Source organism: Dendropsophus ebraccatus, chromosome 13 (genome assembly GCF_027789765.1).
Source record: "Dendropsophus ebraccatus isolate aDenEbr1 chromosome 13, aDenEbr1.pat, whole genome shotgun sequence".
NCBI classification, from domain to species: domain Eukaryota; kingdom Metazoa; phylum Chordata; class Amphibia; order Anura; family Hylidae; genus Dendropsophus; species Dendropsophus ebraccatus.
In genome coordinates, this window is record NC_091466.1 from 70,716,270 (window position 1) to 70,738,596 (window position 22,327).

Consider the following 22,327-nt stretch of genomic DNA (forward strand, 5'->3'; position numbering starts at 1 on the left):
CCCTAAACATTCCTAGCTGGATCAATACCTGCACAGCGTTTGACCTGACTTAGTTATTTGAATTATGGGAAATATGAGTGCAGCTCTGGAGGATAATACAGGATGGGACTCAGGATCAGTAGTGACCTCACCAGCAGAATAGTGAGTGCAGCTCTGGAGTATAATACAGGATGTAACTCAGGATCAGTACAGGATCAGTAATGTAATGAATGTACACAGTGACTCCACCAGCAGAATAGTGAGTGCAGCTTTGGGGTATAATACAGGATCAGTAATGTAATGTATGTACACAGTGACCCTACCAGCAGAATAGTGAGTGCAGCTCTTGGGTATAATACAGGATGTAACTAAGGATCAGTAATGTAATGTATGCACACAGTGACCCCACCAGCAGAATAGTGAGTGCAGCTCTGGAGTATAATGCAGGATGTAACTCAGGATCAGTACAGGATCAGTAATGTATGTACACAGTGACCCCACCAGCAGAATAGTGAGTGCAGCTCTGGAGTATAATACATGATGTAACTCAGGATGAGAAATGTAATGTACGTACACAGTGACCCCAGCAGCAGAATAGTGAGTGCAGCTCTGGAGAATAATACAGGATGTAACTCAGGATCAGTACAGGATCAGTAATGTAATGTATGTACACAGTGACCCCAGCAGCAGAATAGTGAGTGCAGCTCTGGAGAATAATACAGGATGTAACTCAGGATCAGTACAGGATCAGTAATGTAATGTATGTACACAGTGACCCCAGCAGCAGAATAGTGAGTGCAGCTCTGGAGAATAATACAGGATGTAACTCAGGATCAGTCATATAACGTATATACAATGTAGCTGCTGCTCACAATAAATCCTATTCCTGGCGGCATACGCATGGTTGTCAGGCCATATCTGAACCTTGGAATGGCTGATGTCAGTCGGTGACATTGAAATCCACTCTAAACAGTTTAAGCAAACACTTTGCAGCTTGTCTTACAGATCCTTGGAAAGAACTTGTAGATATGAGGAGCTGTAAGTGACTGGAAGAACAAACACTGGGGACCGGGGTGTGATATCCCGGCATCGCTCACTGCTCTTATGGGGACTGCGTTATACTAATGTGTGTGAACACAGTCCTAGGGTGAAAGCTGCGGCGAGTGGACACGGCCTAAGCTCCTATAAATTGTTCCTGCAGCAGCAGGCTGGAGCAGAAGACGGACGGTAAATGGAGTATTTGGAGCATTTGTCCCCAATCTTGTACGTCACAGAAGCTATTCAGCTGACTCGGTATTTCCGACCTCAGGGATTGCAGCAACAGCGTAACCAAAGCATCGACACCATAGAAACAACTCAATACACTGCGAGGGTTAGTTACATAATCATATCTCCGCCGTCGGCTTATCAGGGAAAGGCCGTCTGGCACTTACATCCACGATTAGTAAGGAGGAAAAAAAAAAAAAGGGGTGATCGTGATCATCCCGTCTCAATTCCGTGGGTGGTGTCTAAATTCACAAACAGTAGGTGACCAGACCCAGCCATAAGAACAGGGACGGGGAACCTTCGGCCCTCCAGCTGTTGCAAAACAACAATTCCCATCATGCCTGGACTTCGGCTGTCCAGGCATGATGGGAATTGTAGTTTTGCAACAGCTGGAGGGCCGAAGGTTCCCCATCGCTGTATTAGCAGGAAATATTATCCCTCTCATACATACAATATCCCCAAGAAAATTAGAACTTACATTGGGTGTGAATAGCTTCTTATTGGCCAGGAAGGCTTCCCGGAACACCTTGATGATCAAGTTCAGCTCACGCAGGTATTGTCTCTCTCCGGCAATTTCCGTCCTCACCAGCTCATAGTAGTTGAGCTCCCCTGTAGAGGAAGGTTCCTCATCGCAGAGCGCCACCAAGCCGATGTCGTCATCCTGATCAAACATGTCCATCAATACCTGGTGGGGGAACAGAGGGGGAGGAATTCTATATGAGACTGTACAGCTTCTCTCTGTTTATGTATACACATGTATATACACTTAGGGGGTTCACCATTAGAGATGAGCGAACCGGGTTCGGGTTCGAGTCCATCCGAACCCGATCGTTCGGCATTTGATTAGTGGCGGCTGCTGAACTTGGATAAAGCTCTAAGGTTGTCTGGAAAACATGGATACAGCCAATGACTATATCCATGATTTCCACATAGCCTTAGGGCTTTATCCAAGTTCAGCAGCCACCGCTAATCAAATGCTGAAAGTTCCGGTTCGGATGGACTCGAGCATGCTCCAGGTTCGCTCATCTCTATTCACCATATTACACGGAACAATAGCCGTTACAATCGTTACTAGGATCGTTTGCTCCATCTGATCGCAGCAAATGAAGAGACAACGTGGAATTAAACTAAATGATTGGCGAATGATTATTTTAGGGTCAGATCTAAATCAACGACCAACAACACACCAACGATTTTTCATTCGTTGCCTGCAATTACACAGAAGGATTTGAACAATATAACAATTTTCTGCAAGATAATCGTCCAGTGTGATAGGGCCCTATTACACAGGCAGATTATCGTGCGAAAAATCGTTATATCGTTCGAATTTAAACGATAATCGTTCTGTGTAATTGCAGACAACGATCGAAAAATCTTTTATATGTCGTTGATTTAGATCTGAACCTAAAATGATCATTTATCATTCCCTGTAATTCCACATTCGTTCGCTGTAGTTCCGCATTTGTTCACTAATTGTTCAGTGATTCATTGTTTTGCTGGGGTCAGAAGGAGCAAACGATCATAGCAACAATCGCAATAATGATAGAAGTAACGCTCGTAACTAACGACTATCGTTCTGTGTAATATCGTGAACGATAAACTAAACGATATCATTTTGTTTGCAATCCATTATAGTTAGTCATTAATCGTTAAAAATTGCTCTGTGTAATAGGACCCTTAGTGTCACTATAACTTAAGAAAAAACAAAACAAAACCCGAGCTGTTCAACAAGGAAGCTCCCATTCACTGACAGCATCAATGTGACAAATCAGTGTGGCCCATGTTCTGTACATTGCACATGAGCATAGAGAGCAGGGATGGGGGAAAACTACATACCTAGTCAGCCAAAGTCCTATCTTTAGTTGGTTGTGCATGATGGGAATTGTAGTTTTCCCAACAGCCAGAATGCTGAGGGTTCCCCATCCCTGATATAGAGGATCTGGCTGACGTGTAAACTATGTAAATCCCAGCTGTACGGTGTATTATCTGGTGAACCGCAGGCCGTGTTTACTAAGTGAGGCGCAGCACACGCCCAGGCACCTCACCCTGACTATTGTTTAGTAGGAAACCAGAAGACAAGGATCAGCACGCGGACAGCGGTCATTGCTGCAAAGATGTGTGCAACTCTTTATAGCATCTCGGAGAGAAGCAGGAAAGTGAGAAAGTGAGATATCCCAGACGCATCTAAATCACCAATATGAAAGAGGTCTGATTTCCAGCACCCCCATAGATCAGCTGAATGAAGAGGTCCATTAATTGTTTGCAAGCATAGTGCTGTACCTACAATAGTGGCTGTGTCTGGTATTGCAGCTCAGTCCTATTCAATATTAAAGATGCACATACAACATACACTTTTGTCAGCTGTCGGTATAAGATGTATGGGGCTCTCCCAACTGAGACACGGATTAGGCGTTATGGAAAAATCACTGCCTGACCCCTTTGTTCTATGAGAGAGAAGCCGCAGCCGGACCACTCTCATATAGAACACAGGAATGCTCGGTCGTGACAAACAATCCTATGTACGGGGAGAACAGGCCATCAGATATTGAAGGTGTATGGCCACTTTTAGTCACAGACGCTACCAAAAGTATAGGGCGATGAAAACCTATGCAGTGGCCTCCTTCATCTACTGATCACAAATCCGACCCCCGGGAACTTGATACTGTCGGCCTATCCTAAGGATAAGAAAACACCTCTCCATGTACAGTCAGTGTAACAGGATACCTGGATCTCACCTTATCGGCACACATTGACACTTTGATGTCCTGCTGAGAGATCTCATAGTGTCGGATGTTAAAGACGTAGTTTCCTGCTAGCTTTAAGATGTCAGCGGAGATGTATTCCAGGACAGCCACTATGTAGAGAGACACGTGATAATCCACCTTGTAGCCGAGCACTTCCTGGTACAGAAAAGGGAAGACAATCATGTGAGTCTTATCAGAATAATAAAAGGTGTCAATCATATAATAATATAACAAACCGGTAGAGACTATAGGACCGTGAGGTGTCCCAATCTCTGTTCTCTTTCAAGGAAAGCTGGGTATCAAGCCATTTATTTATTGGGCTTTTTTTTTTTAATTCCTTCCCATATTTGATAAAATTTCTTGGGCTATAGGCTGCAGTCACCCAGCTTTCTCCGATCCCTCAATGACATCATTAGTCATTGAGTATGCGAGGCTGGGTAACAGTGCTTGGAGCCATATAGGATGTCACCCAGCTTTCTCAGACCCCTCAATGGCTATCATCATTAGTCATGGAGTATGGGAGGCTGGGTGACAGCTCATAGGAGCCATATAGGATGTCACCCAGCTTTCTCAGACCCCTCAATGGCTTTCACCATTAGTCATGGAGTACAGGAGCCTGGGTGACACCATATAGGATGTCACCCAGCTTTTCTACAGTCCAAGAGACGACTGAATACACATAAAAAGGCGCAGTAAATATAAAGGTTACCTTCAGTGAGGGGTGTATCTTATCGACAGGAAGCAGCAGGGGATTCCTTCGCTTCCTCTTTTCAATGGCGGACTGTGCATCGGCAATGGCCCACTTGTCGATCGGATGGGGAAAGGTTTTCTGCACTCGCTCCTATAACAGATGGGAATTGTGGATACTTAAGTGGCTGAATGATATTGTATTGTTTTGGTTGCCGCACCTCGCATGGCACTATAGCGACTACAAGAGCTGCCCTTCTTATGTCACCTTTCATAGGCGCTAGGCCAATTTGACCAGCTGACTAACACCACACTAAGAGAACACAAACTATTCCTAGAAAAGAAGTGAAAAGTGATCTACAGACCATAATGGAGATGGAGCGTCTGCCAACATTCAGTTACAAGTCTTGGCTAGAGATCAGTGAACCTGAGCCAGCCAGGAGCACCGAGGTGATGGATGTGTGTGTCCTAGGCCACATATGCTGTGATATACAAAGCAGCCATCTGCTCCCAAACCAATGACGCCCAATGGTAAAGGGTTCGTCACTGTAAATATTATATTCCAGAATCGCCTTCCTCTGACTGTGTAAAGGAAGCCCCCAAACAGAAGCCAGTATAATGTGTGATCAATAGGAACTGCTCTACCAAACTGATGGTATATCCTTAAAGGGAATCTGTCACTAGGTATATGATACCTTAAATGAGGGCAACATAAACTAGTGATAGAAATGCAGAACAGATCAGTGTATTACTTACATGATTCTGTTCAGCCGTTCTCCTAATGTGCAGGAGAATAGGATTCTTGACACACCCCTCCCCCTGCCCTGCAGCTGCTGTGACTGCCTACACACAGCATGGATAGATAACTGCCAATAAGCAGCTGGTGGGCAGAGTTTTCTGCTACTCATGAATATCCCGGACTACTGGGCTCATGCACATAATGGAGAAGACTACTTATTGTCCATGTTATTCAGGAGGAGATTTCTGGATCAGCTGCACAGAACAATGTGATACGTCATTCTGTTCAGCTTCTCTGTCACTAGTTTATGCCAGCTTGAGATAGGACACCATAAACCTACTAAGTCTCTTTAACATGGACCATCATTTATCAGACTGGTGCAGATCCAACTCTTGACACCCACCACGATCCGCGTGGCGTAGCATTATTTACCAGGCACAGCTCCATCTTTCTGTAGTGGCTAGTATTCCAACTACAGGACTGAGCTCTTTAGCTGTAATACCAGGCACAGCCACTATGAAAAGTATGGCACTGTGGGAGGCACAGGGAATTAGGAAGAGCACCACAGGCTTCAATCAGCTGATCAGTGAAGGTGCGGAGAGCTAGACCCCCAACAATCTAATAGAGATGAGATCGATGGTGTACAACCCCTTTAACCATACTAACCTCCACATCCTGGACAGTCCTGGGCTGAGCGATGCACAATTTGCTAAGAAGCTGCAGGATGAGCTCCTCTATATAATACAATGAGTCTTCCTTTGCGCTGAGGGTGGGGTGCACTTGTTGTTGGACCTGGGAGGATTAAAAAAAAAAAAAACAACAACTTATATATCGTAATATATCCAGTTAGGTGCCAATGCAGATAAAAACAGGTCTATTACCCAGCTTTCCTGGTGTCCTGAATGCAGTGATACATGCTGAGTCCTATCCTGATCTGTCATCCAGGACAATAGGAGCCATAATGTCAGCCATACAGCAGCCCCGGACCCCCTGTACCATGTGACCACAGGACGCCGCGCTGCACTTACTCCATGCCGGAGGCTCTGATAATGCTAAAATATCTATGAAGGGAGGACCCGATGAACAGGCCCGACCAGACTGCGGGTACATGGCTGCCAGAGCAGGGTGTGTCCGCTCAGAATAAACTCACCTCATATCCATTCAACCGAGAGAGAAATCCACTATGTTCTTACCCTGCTGCTCCGTTATAGCCGGGTGACATCCATACTGGGCACCAGCAGTGGTATTATACCCGTGTGACATCCATACTGGGCACCAGCAGTGCTATTATACCCGTGTGACATCCATACCGGGCACCAGCAGTGGTATTATACGCGGGTGACATCCATACCGGGCACCAGCAGTGGTATTATACCCGGGTGACATCCATACCGGGCACCAGCAGTGCTATTATACCCGTGTGACATCCATACTGGGCACCAGCAGTGCTATTATACCCAGGTGACATCTGTACTAGGCACCAGCAGTGGTATTATACCCGGGTGACATCCATACCGGGCACCAGCAGTGCTATTATACCCGGGTGACATCCCTGCCCGCCACCAGCAGTGCTATTATACCCGGGTGACATCCATACTGGGCACCAGCAGTGCTATTATACCCGTGTGACATCCATACTGGGCACCAGCAGTGCTATTATACCCGGTTGACATCCCTACCCGCCACCAGCAGTGCTATTATACGCGGGTGACATCCATACCGGGAACCAGCAGTGCTATTATACCCGTGTGACATCTGTACTAGGCACCAGCAGTGCTATTATACCCGGGTGACATCCCTACCCGCCACCAGCAGTGCTATTATACGCGGGTGACATCCATACCAGGAACCAGCAGTGCTATTATACGCGGGTGACATCTGTACTAGGCACCAGCAGTGGTATTATACCCGGGTGACATCCATGCAGTGCACCAGCAGTGCTAATATACCCGGGTGACATCCATGCAGTGCACCAGCAGTGCTATTATACCCGTGTTACATCCATACCGGGCACCAGCAGTGCTATTATACCCGGGTGACATCCATACTGGGCACCAGCAGTGCTATTATACCCGTGTGACATCTGTACTAGGCACCAGCAGTGGTATTATACCCGGGTGACATCCATGCAGTGCACCAGCAGTGCTAATATACCCGGGTGACATCCATGCAGTGCACCAGCAGTGCTATTATACCCGTGTTACATCCATACCGGGCACCAGCAGTGCTATTATACCCGGGTGACATCCATACTGGGCACCAGCAGTGCTATTATACCCGTGTGACATCTGTACTAGGCACCAGCAGTGGTATTATACCCGGGTGACATCCATGCAGTGCACCAGCAGTGCTAATATACCCGGGTGACATCCATGCAGTGCACCAGCAGTGCTAATATACCCGGGTGACATCCATGCAGTGCACCAGCAGTGCTATTATACCCGTGTTACATCCATACCGGGCACCAGCAGTGCTATTATACCCGGGTGACATCCATACCCGGCACCAGCAGTGGTATTATACCCGGGTGACATCCATACCGGGCACCAGCAGTGCTATTATACCCGTGTGACATACATACCGGGCACCAGCAGTGCTATTATACGCGGGTGACATCCATACTGGGCACCAGCAGTGCTATTATACGCGGGAGACATCCATACTGGGCACCAGCAGTGGTATTATACCCGTGTGGCATCTATACTGGACACCAGCAGTGCTATTATACCCGGGTGACATCCATACCGGTAACCAGCAGTGGTATTATACCCGGGTGACATCCATACCCGGCACCAGCAGTGGTATTATACCCAGGTGACATCCATCCCGGGCACCAGCAGTGGTATAATGCCCAGGTGACATCCATACCCGGCACCAGCAGTGGTATTATACCCAGGTGACATCCATCCCGGGCACCAGCAGTGGTATTATGCCCGGGTGACATCCATACCCGGCACCAGCAGTGCTATTATACCCGGGTGACATCCATACCCGGCACTAGCAGTGCTAATATACCCGGGTTTCATCCCTACCCGGCACCAGCAGTGGTATTATACCCAGGTGACATCCATACTGGGCACCAGCAGTGCTATTATACCCGGGTGACATCCATACTGGGCACCAGCAGTGCTAATATACCCGGGTGACATCCATGCCGGGCACCAGCAGTGGTATTATACCCAGGTGACATCCATCTCTCCTGACCAGTAACCTGCAGAGAAGGGTAAAGCCCTTGAAGAGACCTTTGGGCTGAGGTTACGCTGCCCTGTAGGATCCCGTTACCCTCCTCCTCCTCCTGCCATCCTTCCTTATTCTTATCTGACAGCTAATAAGACATCAGGATTCTGGCAGCAGATCCATCGCCCTTCAGGTCTGATGAACCACAGACTGATCACACACAGCGGCTGTCACCCCCTCCGGCCAGGAGAAGCCCTTTTACTAGGATTTATTGGGGTCTGACGCCATCTTTATCCCATGAGAAGCGATGGAGACCATGACTCCCACCAAAACATAATAATTATTCCTTTATTTATATAGCACCAACCTATTCTGTAGTGCTGTACAAAGCTTGTGAGTATACAGTACAAGCACACTCGTGTAATCTGTAATGTACATAGAAGAAAAACCAACCCCCCCAAATACCCCCAATCTATCTAGTATAATACAGAAGCCCCCCGTACCCGGGCGCCCCCCTCCCCTACACCAGCGGATGGCCGGCCTGGCGAGCGCTTCTCTTGTTCCGATTCCACGAGCCAAGAATAGTCTGTAACCTGAGCTCCATTTAATGGCTGCGGCTCATTTTCCGAGCACTTTGGGGGTATTAATGGATCCTTGTTTGCAAGGGGAGAGGATGGCGGCTCGCTCTGCTCCGTGTTACTGCGGATGGGAAGAGAGTCCAGTGTGTAGGATGCATCCCAGGGATTGGTCACTTATATAGAGGATATAACAGCTGGGGGGCCGCAGGGTCCCCATCACTAGTCCATGGTAAGAGGAGGAGGATTTCAGGGATGGTACATGCGGCACTATCCTCCTAAGTAGCAGCTGCAGCCATTGGGGTATACGGCCCCCTGAGCAAACTACCTACACATGTAACACAAAGGCGGTTTTGCTGGACGGATCTTGGCCATAAAGCACGCTACCTGTACTTGTGAACACGTCCTTACAGCAGCAGTTAAGGCTATTACCACTAACCATACGGACGTTGCTGCCCATGGTAAGACTAACAATTCCTTCCATACTTGTTATTATCTATTCAGTCTCCTTCCCCCAGTTCTGAGCTGCTGCTTTCTGCTGAAGACACAAAAAATACATGTGAGCTTTTCTCCCCCCACCCCCCTCCCTTCTGAGACGACTGATGTAAACAAGTCCCTGGCAGGCTTTACCTGCAACCTACACTGTAGCTTTTTTGTACTGCTGGAAGGGTTAATCTGAGGTGAAGTTGCTATTAAACCTACTATGATTATCCCTCATCACAAAGAAGCTACAATGTTGCAGATAAAGCCTGCCAGGGACTTGTTTACATCAGAGGTCACAGATTTGTGTGTCTTCAGCAGAAAGGAGCAGCTGAGAACTGGGGGAAGGAGACTGAATACATAACAAGTATGAAAGAAATTGTTAGTATCACCATGGGCAACAACAAGTCAAAAGTTATGCTAGAGCAGAATATCCCTTTAAATTCATGGTTATTGCTGGATAATCAGTTATGTTGGAGAAGAATACCCCTTTAATAAACAGTCAAACTCTGATCTGTTGAATAAGCTGATCCTAACTTCCAGCCGTATCACTGACAGCAAGCAGAGATCTTGAAAACACTTGAGAATGAAAGACAAAAAACAACTGAACAAGACGGGACAATCTCCCTTAAGGATATACAGTACATACCATAAGCTGAAAAACTACAACTCCCAACATGCACTGGCATCCTTCAGTAGTTTAGCAGCAGCTGGAGTGTGACAGGCAGCAGACCATTGCCCTAGGGGCAGATTGGTTGTAATGAAGTCACCGCCATCACGACTAATAAACCTCCAATCAGAGGTCAGGATGTTTCGTGTGACATCACACACCAGGATAAGTCACCCAGTGCTTGTGATCTCTTCCTCTCACAGGGCTGATGTGTGAATAGCGCCAGTAATTTGACAGAACCGTGAAGGGAGCAGATAGACGCTTGTTCTCCCATCCAGCATTTCACGCTCCTCCCAGCCACAGGAGTCTGAAAAGGCATTGAGAGGAACGGGGAAACTCATTATATATATATATATATATATATATACTCACCGGCCAGTTTATTAGGTACACCATGCTAGTAACGGGTTGGACCCCCTTTTGCCTTCAGAACTGCCTCAATTCTTGGTGGCATAGATACAACAAGGTGCTGGAAGCTTCCTCAGAGATTTTGGTCCATATTGACATGATGGTATCACACAGTTGCCGCAGATTTGTCGGCTGCACATCCATGATGCCAATCTCCCGTTCCACCACATCCCAAAGATGCTCTATTGGATTGCGATCTGGTGACTGTGGAGGCCATTGGAGTACAGTGACCTCATTGTCATGTTCAAGAAACCAGTCTGAGATGATTCTAGCTTTATGACATGGCGCATTATCCTGCTGAAAGTAGCCATCAGATGTTGGGTCCATTGTGGTCATAAAGGGATGGACATGGTCAGCAACAATACTCAGGTAGGCTGTGGCGTTGCAACGATGCTCAATTGGTACCAAGGGGCCCAAAGAGTGCCAAGAAAATATTCCCCACACCATGACACCACCACCACCAGCCTGAACCGTTGATACAAGGCAGGATGGATCCATGCTTTCATGTTGTTGACACCAAATTCTGACCCTACCATCCGAATGTCGCAGCAGAAATCGAGACTCATCAGACCAGGCAACGTTTTTCCAATCTTCTACTGTCCAATTTCGATGAGCTTGTGCAAATTGTAGCCTCAGTTTCCTGTTCTTAGCTGAAAGGAGTGGCACCCGGTGTGGTCTTCTGCTGCTGTAGCCCATCTGCCTCAAAGTTGGAGGTACTGTGCGTTCAGAGATGCTCTTCTGCCTACCTTGGGTGTAACGGTTGGCTATTTGAGTCACTGTTGCCTTTCTATCAGCTCGAACCAGTCTGCCCATTCTCCTCTGACCTCTGGCATCAACAAGGCATTTCCGCCCACAGAACTGCCGCTCACTGGATGTTTTTTCTTTTTCGGACCATTCTCTGTAAACCCTAGAGATGGTTGTGCGTGAAAATCCCAGTAGATCAGCAGTTTCTGAAATACTCAGACCAGCCCTTCTGGCACCAACAACCATGCCACGTTCAAAGGCCCTCAAATCACCTTTCTTCCCCATACTGATGCTCGGTTTGAACGGCAGGAGATTGTCTTGACCATGTCTACATGCCTAAATGCACTGAGTTGCCGCCATGTGATTGGCTGATTAGAAATTAAGTGGTAACGTGCAGTTGGACAGGTGTACCTAATAAAGTGGCCGGTGAGTGTATATATTTAGGTTCTTATAGGGGCAAATGGCGGCTATATACGGTCAGATTCATAGTGCCGCATGCTCCGTTATCCACTGCATCCACCACACACGTGTCCTGTTGTGTATTGCCAGCTGAAGTTCGGATTGAGACTCCAATTCTAGCAACCCGTAAGCGGACATCCTGCGGAGGTGTCAGATATTTGACTACGCCAAAGCATCACTCACCATTATACACACCACTGTTATCCAACCTGTACCTCTGCAGTGAATGCAAAACTACAACTCCCATCAGGCCTCTTCCTGTAACAGAGCATGCCCACAACACTCTCCAATAGAAATCAGTGACAGTCTATTGATTCCTATGTCCATAGGGCTTGCTGTACAACAGTGTCCCCTAACCTGTGGTCCTGAAAAACTATAAACTCCATTATAAAGTGTGACGGTCAGAACTTATGGTCCGTTTACGCTAAGCCATAATTCACCCAATTGATCGTTTAACAATTTTGAAGCAAATTGTTTTTTTATAACGATAAGCGTTTAGACGACTAAATTGTTGGAAAAATCGTTAGAAAAATTGGTATTGTGATCATTTTTAAGATCGCTTAAGCCCATCTCACACATAGGGTGAATCTTTGCAAAGCGATCTGCGAATTTTTAGCGAACGACCGACGACGATTTAAGAACATGTTGAAAGGTCACAATGAATGTTTTCTTGATCGTTCGCGGTGGTTACATGAGCCGATTGTCGCTCCAATGCGATCGTTATTGCGAAAATCCAAACGATAATCACTCTATGTAGCCTCCAGCCCCACCTCCCTTCCTGTATAAAGACCTCTGAGCATGCCCACAAGTCTCTAAATACAAGTTAGCAGAGTCACCTCCAGTCTATTGTTTATGTCCCCTAACCCGCGGCTCCTTAGCGGTTATAAGACTACAACTCCCTTTATGTGAGAAAACGGAGTAGTAAAGCGATAATAAGGGCACACAGAACCTCCCTGCCGGCACCGGAGGACGGCAGACATTTGTTAAGTTGACAGACAGCAGTGGAGTACATCCATCAGGGGTTGCCCTTTGGCTGTCAGGGCATGATGGGAGTTGTAGTTTTACAACAGCTGGGGGTCACGGCCGTAGACATCAGATCGCTTTATAATACATCAGATAGAAATCCGCTCTCTCTCTCCGTTTGTCAGAAAAAAAAAAAATTCAGAGGGAATTTATGACATGTAGGTGAAATGTTCCCTTTCCCATAAAAGTCTGAGGATCCGGGCACAGAGCGTCATAGCGAGTGTCTGCAAAACCACCGGCCCGGCCCGGCTCCCTATCAATAGCGGCTTTGTCTCCAGCCCCCACAGGTCACCACCGGCCGGACAGGGACACCTGTCACCTATATACCGGCCACCTCTTACTATATCTCAATAACACGGAGCCGCGACGTGCAGGAACTTGTGCTCATCTGCATCATGAATTTCCCTTAAAGGTGTTTTCTATTATTCAGCGTCATTCTGGGGTCCACAGCAGCTTCCTATGACAGTGATGCATCATCTATAGGTAAATGTGCTGAAGCTACTGATTCCATCGGCCAACCATGGGGGTCACCTGACAAAGGCGTCCAGGGATGATGGGAGTTGTAGTTGGAAGGCCGCGAGTTTGACAGGGGAGTAAAAATCCAACTTATCTGCTCCTGCTCTCCCCGACACCTGTTAGATGCCTCCATTGACATCAACAGATCCTGTTGAATTTAGAGGGTTAAAGGGATACTCCGGTGAAAATCTTTTTCTTTAAAATTAACTGGTGTCGAAAAGTTATATAGATTTGTAATATACTTCTTCAGTCTTCCAGTACTTATCAGCTGCTGTTTGTCCTACATGAAGTGGTGTATTCTCTCCAGTCTGACACACTGCTCTCTGCTGCCACCTCTGTCCATGTCAGGAACTGTCCAGAGCAGGAGAGGTTTTCTATGGGGATTTGCTACTGCTCTGGACAGTTCCTGACATGGACAGAGGTGGCAGCAGAGAGCACTGTCAGACTGGAAAGAATATACTACTTTCTGCATAACATACAGCAGCTGATAAGTACTGGAATACTGGAGATTTTTTAAAATAGAAGTAAATTACAGATCTATATAACTTTTTGAAACCAGTTGATTTGTAAGGAGAAAAAAAAATATATACTCCTATTGTTAGTAGAAATGGGATTGTATTAGGAGCTGACCCCAGGACTGATGAGGACGGGATGTATCTGTAATACGGAAACCACTATATGGCGGCACACAGAGTGCAGTATTATAGGGGTTAAATGTTATCACCTCTCCACAGTATAGAGGTTCGGGGGGGGGGGGGGGGGGGGGTCTGACCAATCACAACAGGGGGTTCCATGTCCCTTAAAGTGGACAAATTCTCCAAATAGAAGGAAAGATGAAAAAGGAAAAGCGCAGCAGCGGCGACGGCAGCACAATCCTGGCGTCCGTCCACCCCAAATACCAAGGTCATGAGGTGTCAAAAAGAAACCGAAGCTTGTCTCCACCAAGTCTATGGGGTAAGAACAGTCACCGCAATTCAGATCCCCCCCCTCAAAAAAAGATGACAGGAGGCCAAATCACCTCATATCGAGTCATTACAGACACTGTAAGGGCAGTGATCCCCAATCTGGGGCCCCCGAGAAGTGCAAAACTACAACTCCCATCATGCCCTGACAGCCGAATGATGGGAGTTGTAGTTTTGCAATGGCCATCATAGAGGCATCAGGAAGCTCAGGATGAACAATCACCACATCACCCAAGACACCTTCTTAAAAGGGATGTTCACCACTGTCTATATGCCGCTAGTCAGAGACATGCTGGGACATACAGTTCGCCAGGTGATGATCATGCTGTATAAGAACATAGACACGGGCTGATGGGGTCAACCCATAGGAGAAGCCTCAACCGGGAACATGATGGTGTCTATAAATGGCTGTCAGGCCCCAAGAGCAGCAGGCGGCGGAGCGCTACCATAAATGAGCATAAACCACCAGCGTCAACAGACCGCCACCGCCGTCCGCTACCTGCCAAGAGCCTGCCGCTGCTCCTGGACACGGATCAGGGGCGGCTGCCAGGATCTGCCGGTGATAAGTCAGTGTCTAACCTGACCGCGTCACCTCCGCAGATCACAGCCACGCTCTATAATAGAGAGGAGATAGATAGATAGATAGATAGATAGATAGATAGATAGATAGATAGATAGATAGATAGATAGATAAATAGATAGATACGTAATAGATAGATAGATAGATGATAGGAGATAGATAGATAGATAGATAGATAGATAGATAGATAGATAGATAGATAGATAGGAGATAGATAGATGATAGGAGATAGATAGATGATAGGAGATAGATAGATAGATGATAGGAGATAGATAGATAGGAGATAGATAGATAGATAGATAGATAGATAGATAGATAGATAGATAGATAGATAGATAGATAGATAGATAGATAGGAGATAGATAGATAGGAGATAGATAGATAGGAGATAGATAGATAGATAGATAGATAGATAGATAGATAGATAGATAGATAGATAGATAGATATAGACATGTGATGCGCGGTCAGGCCAGGACTGTATTATACCGGTGTGATTTCAAGTTTATAGAAAGAAAAATTTAAAGGGATTCATAAACCAAAACCGGCAGCATGCCCCATCACTGCAATCTGACCAATGTATGACTAGTTCATGTTCTTTGCCTATCGATGAGCTGCAATACCAGACACAGCCCATGGGTCAGGGTGGCGCTGCATCTGAAAGTGCAAAAAAAAAAAAAAGGAGTAAATAGCCCGTACTGCCGCACTGGGATGCAATCCGTGTCCTAGAGCCGGTTTCTGACATCTATATGATGCAGAGTCCCTACACATCAGATGACCGACAGGCACGACGTGCAGACAGAACGTTCCTTCCATTGTGATCATCCAGAAGAAGCAAGGAGGAAATTCATTTGATTAAAAAAAAAAAAAAAAAAAGAATTGATAAAGTTTTTTTTTTATTTTATTTTTTTAAATCTCCTGTTAGTCAGAAGACGCCATCAGTCGTAGTCACATGACCCGGGGTACATCTATATAACAGGGATGAGGGGCCTTTATCCCTCCAGCTGTTACAGAACTACAACTCCCATCATGCCTGGACAGCCAAAGCTTTGCATGATGGGAGTTGTAGTTCTGCAGCGGCTGGAGGGCTGTAGGTTCCCATCTCTGCTCTACGACCCTGACAGCCAGCTAATCCAGAGGAATGAGTATAACAGACCTGGCCTGGTTTACCGGCACAGGTTATGCTGGCACTTGTAGTCCACCATCAGTAACCTACCAAACATCTGTACAACTGGAATCTCAGACCTGGTGTATCAGGTTATGCTGGGATTTTTAGTCCCCCAGTGCTAGCCCAGAGGTGACAGGAGACATTGGGACATCTACAGAACTATACAGAAAGGATGTGGTCTCTAATCTAGCTGGTCAGGTTATGCTGGGAGTTATAGTTCACCAATCAGCTTTACTGGTACAGGTGACAAGTTACAGCAGGATGGTATAAACATCAAATAAAATCTAATCAGAAGAACTACAAGTCCAAGGAGACAATGACAGGTCCTAACTAGGCCAATGACACACTACAAGTCTGCTGGGAGTAGTAGTGCACCAGCAATAATCACATCTGAGACTACAGAGAAAGAAGGTAACCTCAAACCTGGTGCTTCAGGGAAGGTGACACAGGAGACAGGTTATGCTGGGGGTAGTAGTCCATCCCCGAAATCTAAACAGGAGAACTACAAGTCTAATCATACCCAACAAGTGTCAGGTTAGATTGCAATGTACAGTCCCAATGATGCACTAGTCCACAGGCCACAAGCTATGCTGGGAGTTGTAGTCCAGGTCCAGGTAAGAGACTCAAATGAAACAAACAGGAGATCTACGAGTCCAATCACACCCAAAGCTTCTCAGGCTATGATGGGAGTTGTAGTCATATTCCACATGTCCGATTAGCTGGGATTTATAGTCTCACCATGATCTTTATGCTGGGAGTAGTAGTCCACCAGCAATAACCACATCCCATCTGCAGAGAAAGAACGTAGCCTCAGACCCAGAGCGACAGGGAATGCTGGGATTTACAGTCCCACCGATGACACGGGGTTGTAGTCTGGTACCCATAATCTAAACAGGAGAACTACAAGTCTAATCATACCCTGTACGTGTCAGGTTAGACTGCAATGTACAGTCCCAATGATGCACTGGCCCGCAGGAAAGAAGTTGTGCTGGGAGTTGTAGTCCTATTCCAAGGGTCTCACTATGATCTTTATGCTGGTAGTAGTAGTCCACAAGTAATAATCACATCGGCAGAGAAAGAATATAGGCTCAGACCTGGAGCGTCAGGGAATGCTGGGATTGACAGTTCCACCAATGACATAGCAGACACAAGGTTATGCTGGGGGTAGTAGTCCAACACCCAAAATCTAAACAGAAGAACTACAAGTCTAATCATACACGTCAGATTAGAACGCAATGTACAGTCCCAATGATGAACGTCACTGGCCCACAGGCAACAAGGTACAGTATGCTGGGAGTTGTAGTTCAGGCCCTGGTAAATGTGTCAAACAAAAGCTTCTCAGGTTATGCTGGGAGTTGTAGTCCTATTACAGGGGTCTCACAATGATGTTTACGCTGGGAGTAGTAGTTCACCAGCAATAATCACATCAAACAAAAGAAGGTAACCTCAGACCTGGAGCATCAGGGAATGCTGGGATTTATAGTCCCACCAATGACATAGGAGACATAGGTTATGCTGGGAGTAGTAGTCCAGCAACCGAAATCTACACAAAGTCACTGGTCCAAAGGCAACAAGCTATGCTGGGAGTTGTAGTCCAGGACCTGGTAAGAGTCTCAATCAAATCAAAGCTTTTCAGGTTGCTGGGAGTTGTAGTGCTATCCCAGGGGTCAGATTAGCTGAGATTTATAGTCTATGATCTTTATGCTGGGAGTAGTAGTCCCATCCTGAGGTGATATAAGGCAGGGCATGCTGCTACTTGTAGTTCTCTGCACACTGACAGAACACAAGCAGCCTGCAGCTACTATTAGATGAAGTCTGCCTCGTTAAACTACAACTCCCAGCATGCCCTGTCAGCGCAGACAAGTCAGTGTATGGCAAGGAGTTGTGGGACTTGTAGTTCCCCGGGCAGTGAGGAGCCCGCCCCCTCCCTCTCACCTTCTTCAGGGCAGGCACGAAGAGCCCCCGCCACTTGAGGCCGTTCTCTTCGCTGAAGAAGTCGTAGGTCTGCGGGGAAGGCTGCATGATCCCGGCCTCATAGGAGCCCGCGGCCGGGGCCGCTCACTGTCCGGCATAGACCGCTGCTCGGGCCGCTCAGTCCGGTCTGCGGTCCCGGGCCGCCCCCATGGTGCTGGGCCTCTGGATGCCGCCGCCGCTGCTTGTTGTTGTGATGGATCCGGCTTCCTCTGGGAGTCTCAGCCCCGGCCGCCCTCCCCCTGGCCCGCAGAGACCGCACGGAGCATGCGCGGAGGGGAGGGAGGGGGCAGGCGGGTGGAGGAGGGACGGTCAGACGGGACGGGGAGCAGTGAGGGGACGGAGCCCCAGAAGGGGCAATAACCCTCAAATCACAAGAACTCTGCTGCACGGGGAGCCCCTTTAATTAAGAGAGTTGCCTTTTTTTTTAAACTCTTTAAGATAAGACAAACAAATGTCTTCTATAACTTGTGGTCTCACTCAGGCAGCAAATCAGTGACCGTATTACTGCAGACAGACCTGGGCTCCCCCTCTCGTTAAATAGACTGATCCAGGATCCCCTAAGGTTCTAGAGTAATGGAGGATGAGTTCACTTGAAACAAGGGGGAGTCCGAGTGTTGTGGCTGTGATGGGGTCACTAACATACTTAGAAATTTTTGATTTTTTTTTCCCTTCAATTTATTACTTATAAAACAACAAAATGTAATTATTCTCATTATAAGCTCAGAATTCTCGCTCTGTACAGATCACTTTCCAGCAGTGTCCTTCTTATCATCACAGACAGGAGTACAAGGGAAGGTGACATGGTGTAGATAAGATAGGATCAGGCCAGTCACAATAGCAGTCATCCTGACCCCTTCCTGCACAATGAACCCTGCAAGGGTCACAAAGCATGCCCGCGACACTCTTCCATAAAGGTCAATAGGGTAAACCCTAGTCTATTGTATATTGTGTGTGTAGGGTTTGCTTTACAGCAGTATTACAGATGGAACTTGTGGTTTTGCTACAGCTGGGAAGCCACTGGATGAAAAACACTGCAGTTAAGCATCTCTATAAGGCTATGGTAACACTAAGGGAAAACAGGCGGACGTTCTTAGCGGAACCCCTGCCATGGACTCTGCTCAGAATCCCGCCTGCCTCAGTGTCTCAATGGGATGTATAGCACGCCTCTAAGCGGAGTCCGCAGCACGGGATCCAGCCTGGCTCAGCAATGGGTCAGACCATAACCCCTCACTCTCCTCAGTGACACATCTCCATTAGAGTCAAGCAGGGACACATCACTGAGGGAAGGAGCTATGGTCACAGCGGGGGGCACCGGACTGTGCCACTAGTGCCAGCATGTACTGGATCCTTACAACTCTGGGTTGCCATGATAGAGACTGTATTCAAAACCCATAAAAATACGCACAAAAAAACCCTGTTTACACTCGCATCATGGCTACCGCTGCTATACAGCTATGATTGACTCACTTGCAATATATACTGTTTAACCCCATTGACTAAAATTGTGGTCTGTGAGGTATCCAGTATTTGTGGTGACAAGAATATCACTTCAGACTGCACTATTCCTGCCGGTAACTATTCTAAAAACTTAACAATGTGATTAGTCTTAAAGGGGTACTCCAGCCAAAATATTTTTCTTTCAAATCAACTGGTTTCAGACAATTATATATTTTGTAATTTGTAATTTACTTCTATTTAAAAAAAATCTCCAGTCTTACAGTGCTTATCAGCTGCTGTATGTCCTGCAGGAAGTGGTGTTATATTTCCAGTCTGACACAGTGCTCTCTGCTGCCACCTCTGTCCATGTCAGGAACTAACCAGAGCAGCGCCCCGCTGAGGATGAAGGTCTGTTTTCTTGATATTCAGAGTTCAATCCCTATGCTAGTAATCGTTTTGGCACACTGGGGGTAGGACTACCACCAAAAAGACTTATTAGCATATGGATTATCATGGAAATGGCACCAAGGATAAAGGTAAGAAACTTCCCTTCTTCTTCAGTGCCTCGTCCCCTGTAGGCAGAGATCAGCAGGTCAGAGACTTCTAACCTACTGATAGTTTCTCTTTAAGACTCTATTCACATTGTTGGGTTTGTAGGGAACCTTAGCAAAACTACAACTCCCATCATGCCTGGACAGCTAAAGCTTTGGCTGTCCATGCATGATGGGAGTTGTAGTTTTGCAACATCTGGAGAGCCAAGGTTCCCTACCCCTCCTATAGGGGGTTGGAGGTAGCAGTCATATCCAGCTTTGGCGCACATAAGGAAAGGATCCAGTACAGGCTGGACACCAACGACGCTTGATGGGATGAAGGAAAGTAAATGGCACGTCCAATCTGTCACACAAGTTGTACCCGACAGATCCCATTGAATGTTATTCATCAATATCATCTCTGCTATCAGTGAACAGGAAGATTGTCTGTGCAGATTTTATACTTCTCAAAGCTGATGTTTTGTTACACTTGTATCAAGTCTAGACAATGACGGCACTGATAATACTCCCATCCATTACTGGCCATCATTCACACTCACTGGTTGCCATTGATAATATGGGGGCATTTACCAACTATCTAGAGACATTTGTTCTGTATGGAGCGTTCTCACCCCCAGACCAAAAAATAATAATAATGACCTAAAAATACACAGTCCCTGAGTCTGGGGGGGAAATGGTTTGCGCTGGTCGTGGTCTGGGAGAGGAGATAAGGAGCGCTGGACACTTGACCAGACGGGACAGGAAGAGAAGCAGCAAGAATGGTAGTGACCGGCTAAAGGGGGACGTGCAGGATAGTGACGGCCTGAGGCTAGAGCTACATGGCAACCTTGTCACACTCCCTGGACCGTGCTCCATCACTGCTAATGAAAGGGAGTGGAGTCTCCTTGTGACCTGGATTTCTGGTCAGGTCACAACCTTATGTCCCATTCAAGTTTGTGTGATAAATCCCACACTGATCACTAGAACCAGCGGGCAGAAGCGTGCAGCTGAGCGCTTCACTCCCTGTCTCCCTCACTGGAGATGGCCCCATAGACTGACCATGAGCAGAGAGAGAATACATTTAGTGGGTGCTTCTCTCCCCAGGTCCTTGTGATCAGTGGGGGTCCAAACACCCACTTTTTTTAAATGGCTGCCGATTGGTGATGACACCTGATTCATGTTCATTGACAACATTTATTAAACACTTATAGCTCCTTTCCCCCACAAATCGAGTAGCTAAAAGAATGATCTTAAAAGCACAGAACAAGTTTCCTTAGAATTCTAAGTATCTGGCAGCGGTTTTCTCCTTTCTTTGTACTTGCTGATAGCCCCCTAGAACGCCGGGGACGCTGAGGAGAAAGTTATGTGTCTTACCCTCCCCCTCTGCGCCAGTACTACGCAGTTAGATGGGGTAAACTCCGCTCCGGAGCACTGTTAGGAGCATCATCCAGTCCGCCCCTAATGATAATCAACGGAGGGGGTGGGCAGAATGACATGGCAGTGCTCCTAACGGTGCTAATTGTGTAGACTATCAGCAGGTCCAATCTGCTGATAGTTCCTCTTTAAAACATGAACGCTTGCAAAGGCTGGGCATGCATGGGTATGAGGGTGAGAGACAGCTGTCAATCAAATGACTGGATGACTGACAGCTATCTTATGTGTATTGCTACCTTAAGGTCACTGCCCAACAGGTGGTATATATACTGCTTCCCCCAATGATGAATGGCAGCTTTCTAACTGCTCTTCCCCTATTGAAACAATAAATGCCCTCAGACCAGCCAAGCGCCCGTGCTTATGTGGGAGAACAGGGAACAAAGCTGTCAGCCTGAACAATCGTTCATCCATTACCTATCTGTAGTGTATGGCCCAGGGCTACATAGTGATCAGAGTTGTCAATGCTCAGTCCATTCCATGTCGTCTACACTCAATCGTAAAGAGTCTTCAACGAGTGGCTCTTCAGCTGCTGAAAAACAACAACTCCCAGTTTGTCATCATGGCATAATGGGAGCTGTACTTTTGTAACAGCTAGACAGCCGCAGGGCAGCAAAAGCTGCAAACATTAAAGGGGTACCCAGCGAAAAAAAAAAAATCAAGTCAACTGGTTTCAGAAAGTTATATTGATTTGTAAATTACGTCTATTTAAAAATATCCAGTCTTCCAGTACTTATCAGCTGTTGTATGTTCTACAGGAAGTGGTATATTCTTTCCTGT

At 46.8% G+C, this 22,327-nt stretch overlaps 1 protein-coding gene across 1 annotated transcript in view; it reads right to left on the reverse strand.

Moving 5' to 3' along the window:
- SOS2 (SOS Ras/Rho guanine nucleotide exchange factor 2) overlaps nucleotides 1-18,459 on the reverse strand; it is a 34,785-nt gene extending 16,326 nt beyond the window's left edge. The window contains exons 1-5 of the mRNA XM_069951186.1: nucleotides 18,111-18,459; nucleotides 6,082-6,207; nucleotides 4,699-4,830; nucleotides 3,981-4,145; nucleotides 1,724-1,930 (exon numbers count right to left, since the gene is read on the reverse strand). Of these exons, the coding sequence (XP_069807287.1) occupies nucleotides 1,724-1,930; nucleotides 3,981-4,145; nucleotides 4,699-4,830; nucleotides 6,082-6,207; nucleotides 18,111-18,197 (717 nt within the window). The 5' untranslated portion in view covers nucleotides 18,198-18,459. The remainder of the gene's footprint in view (nucleotides 1-1,723; nucleotides 1,931-3,980; nucleotides 4,146-4,698; nucleotides 4,831-6,081; nucleotides 6,208-18,110) is intronic.
- Between the last annotated feature and the right edge of the window lie 3,868 nt (nucleotides 18,460-22,327).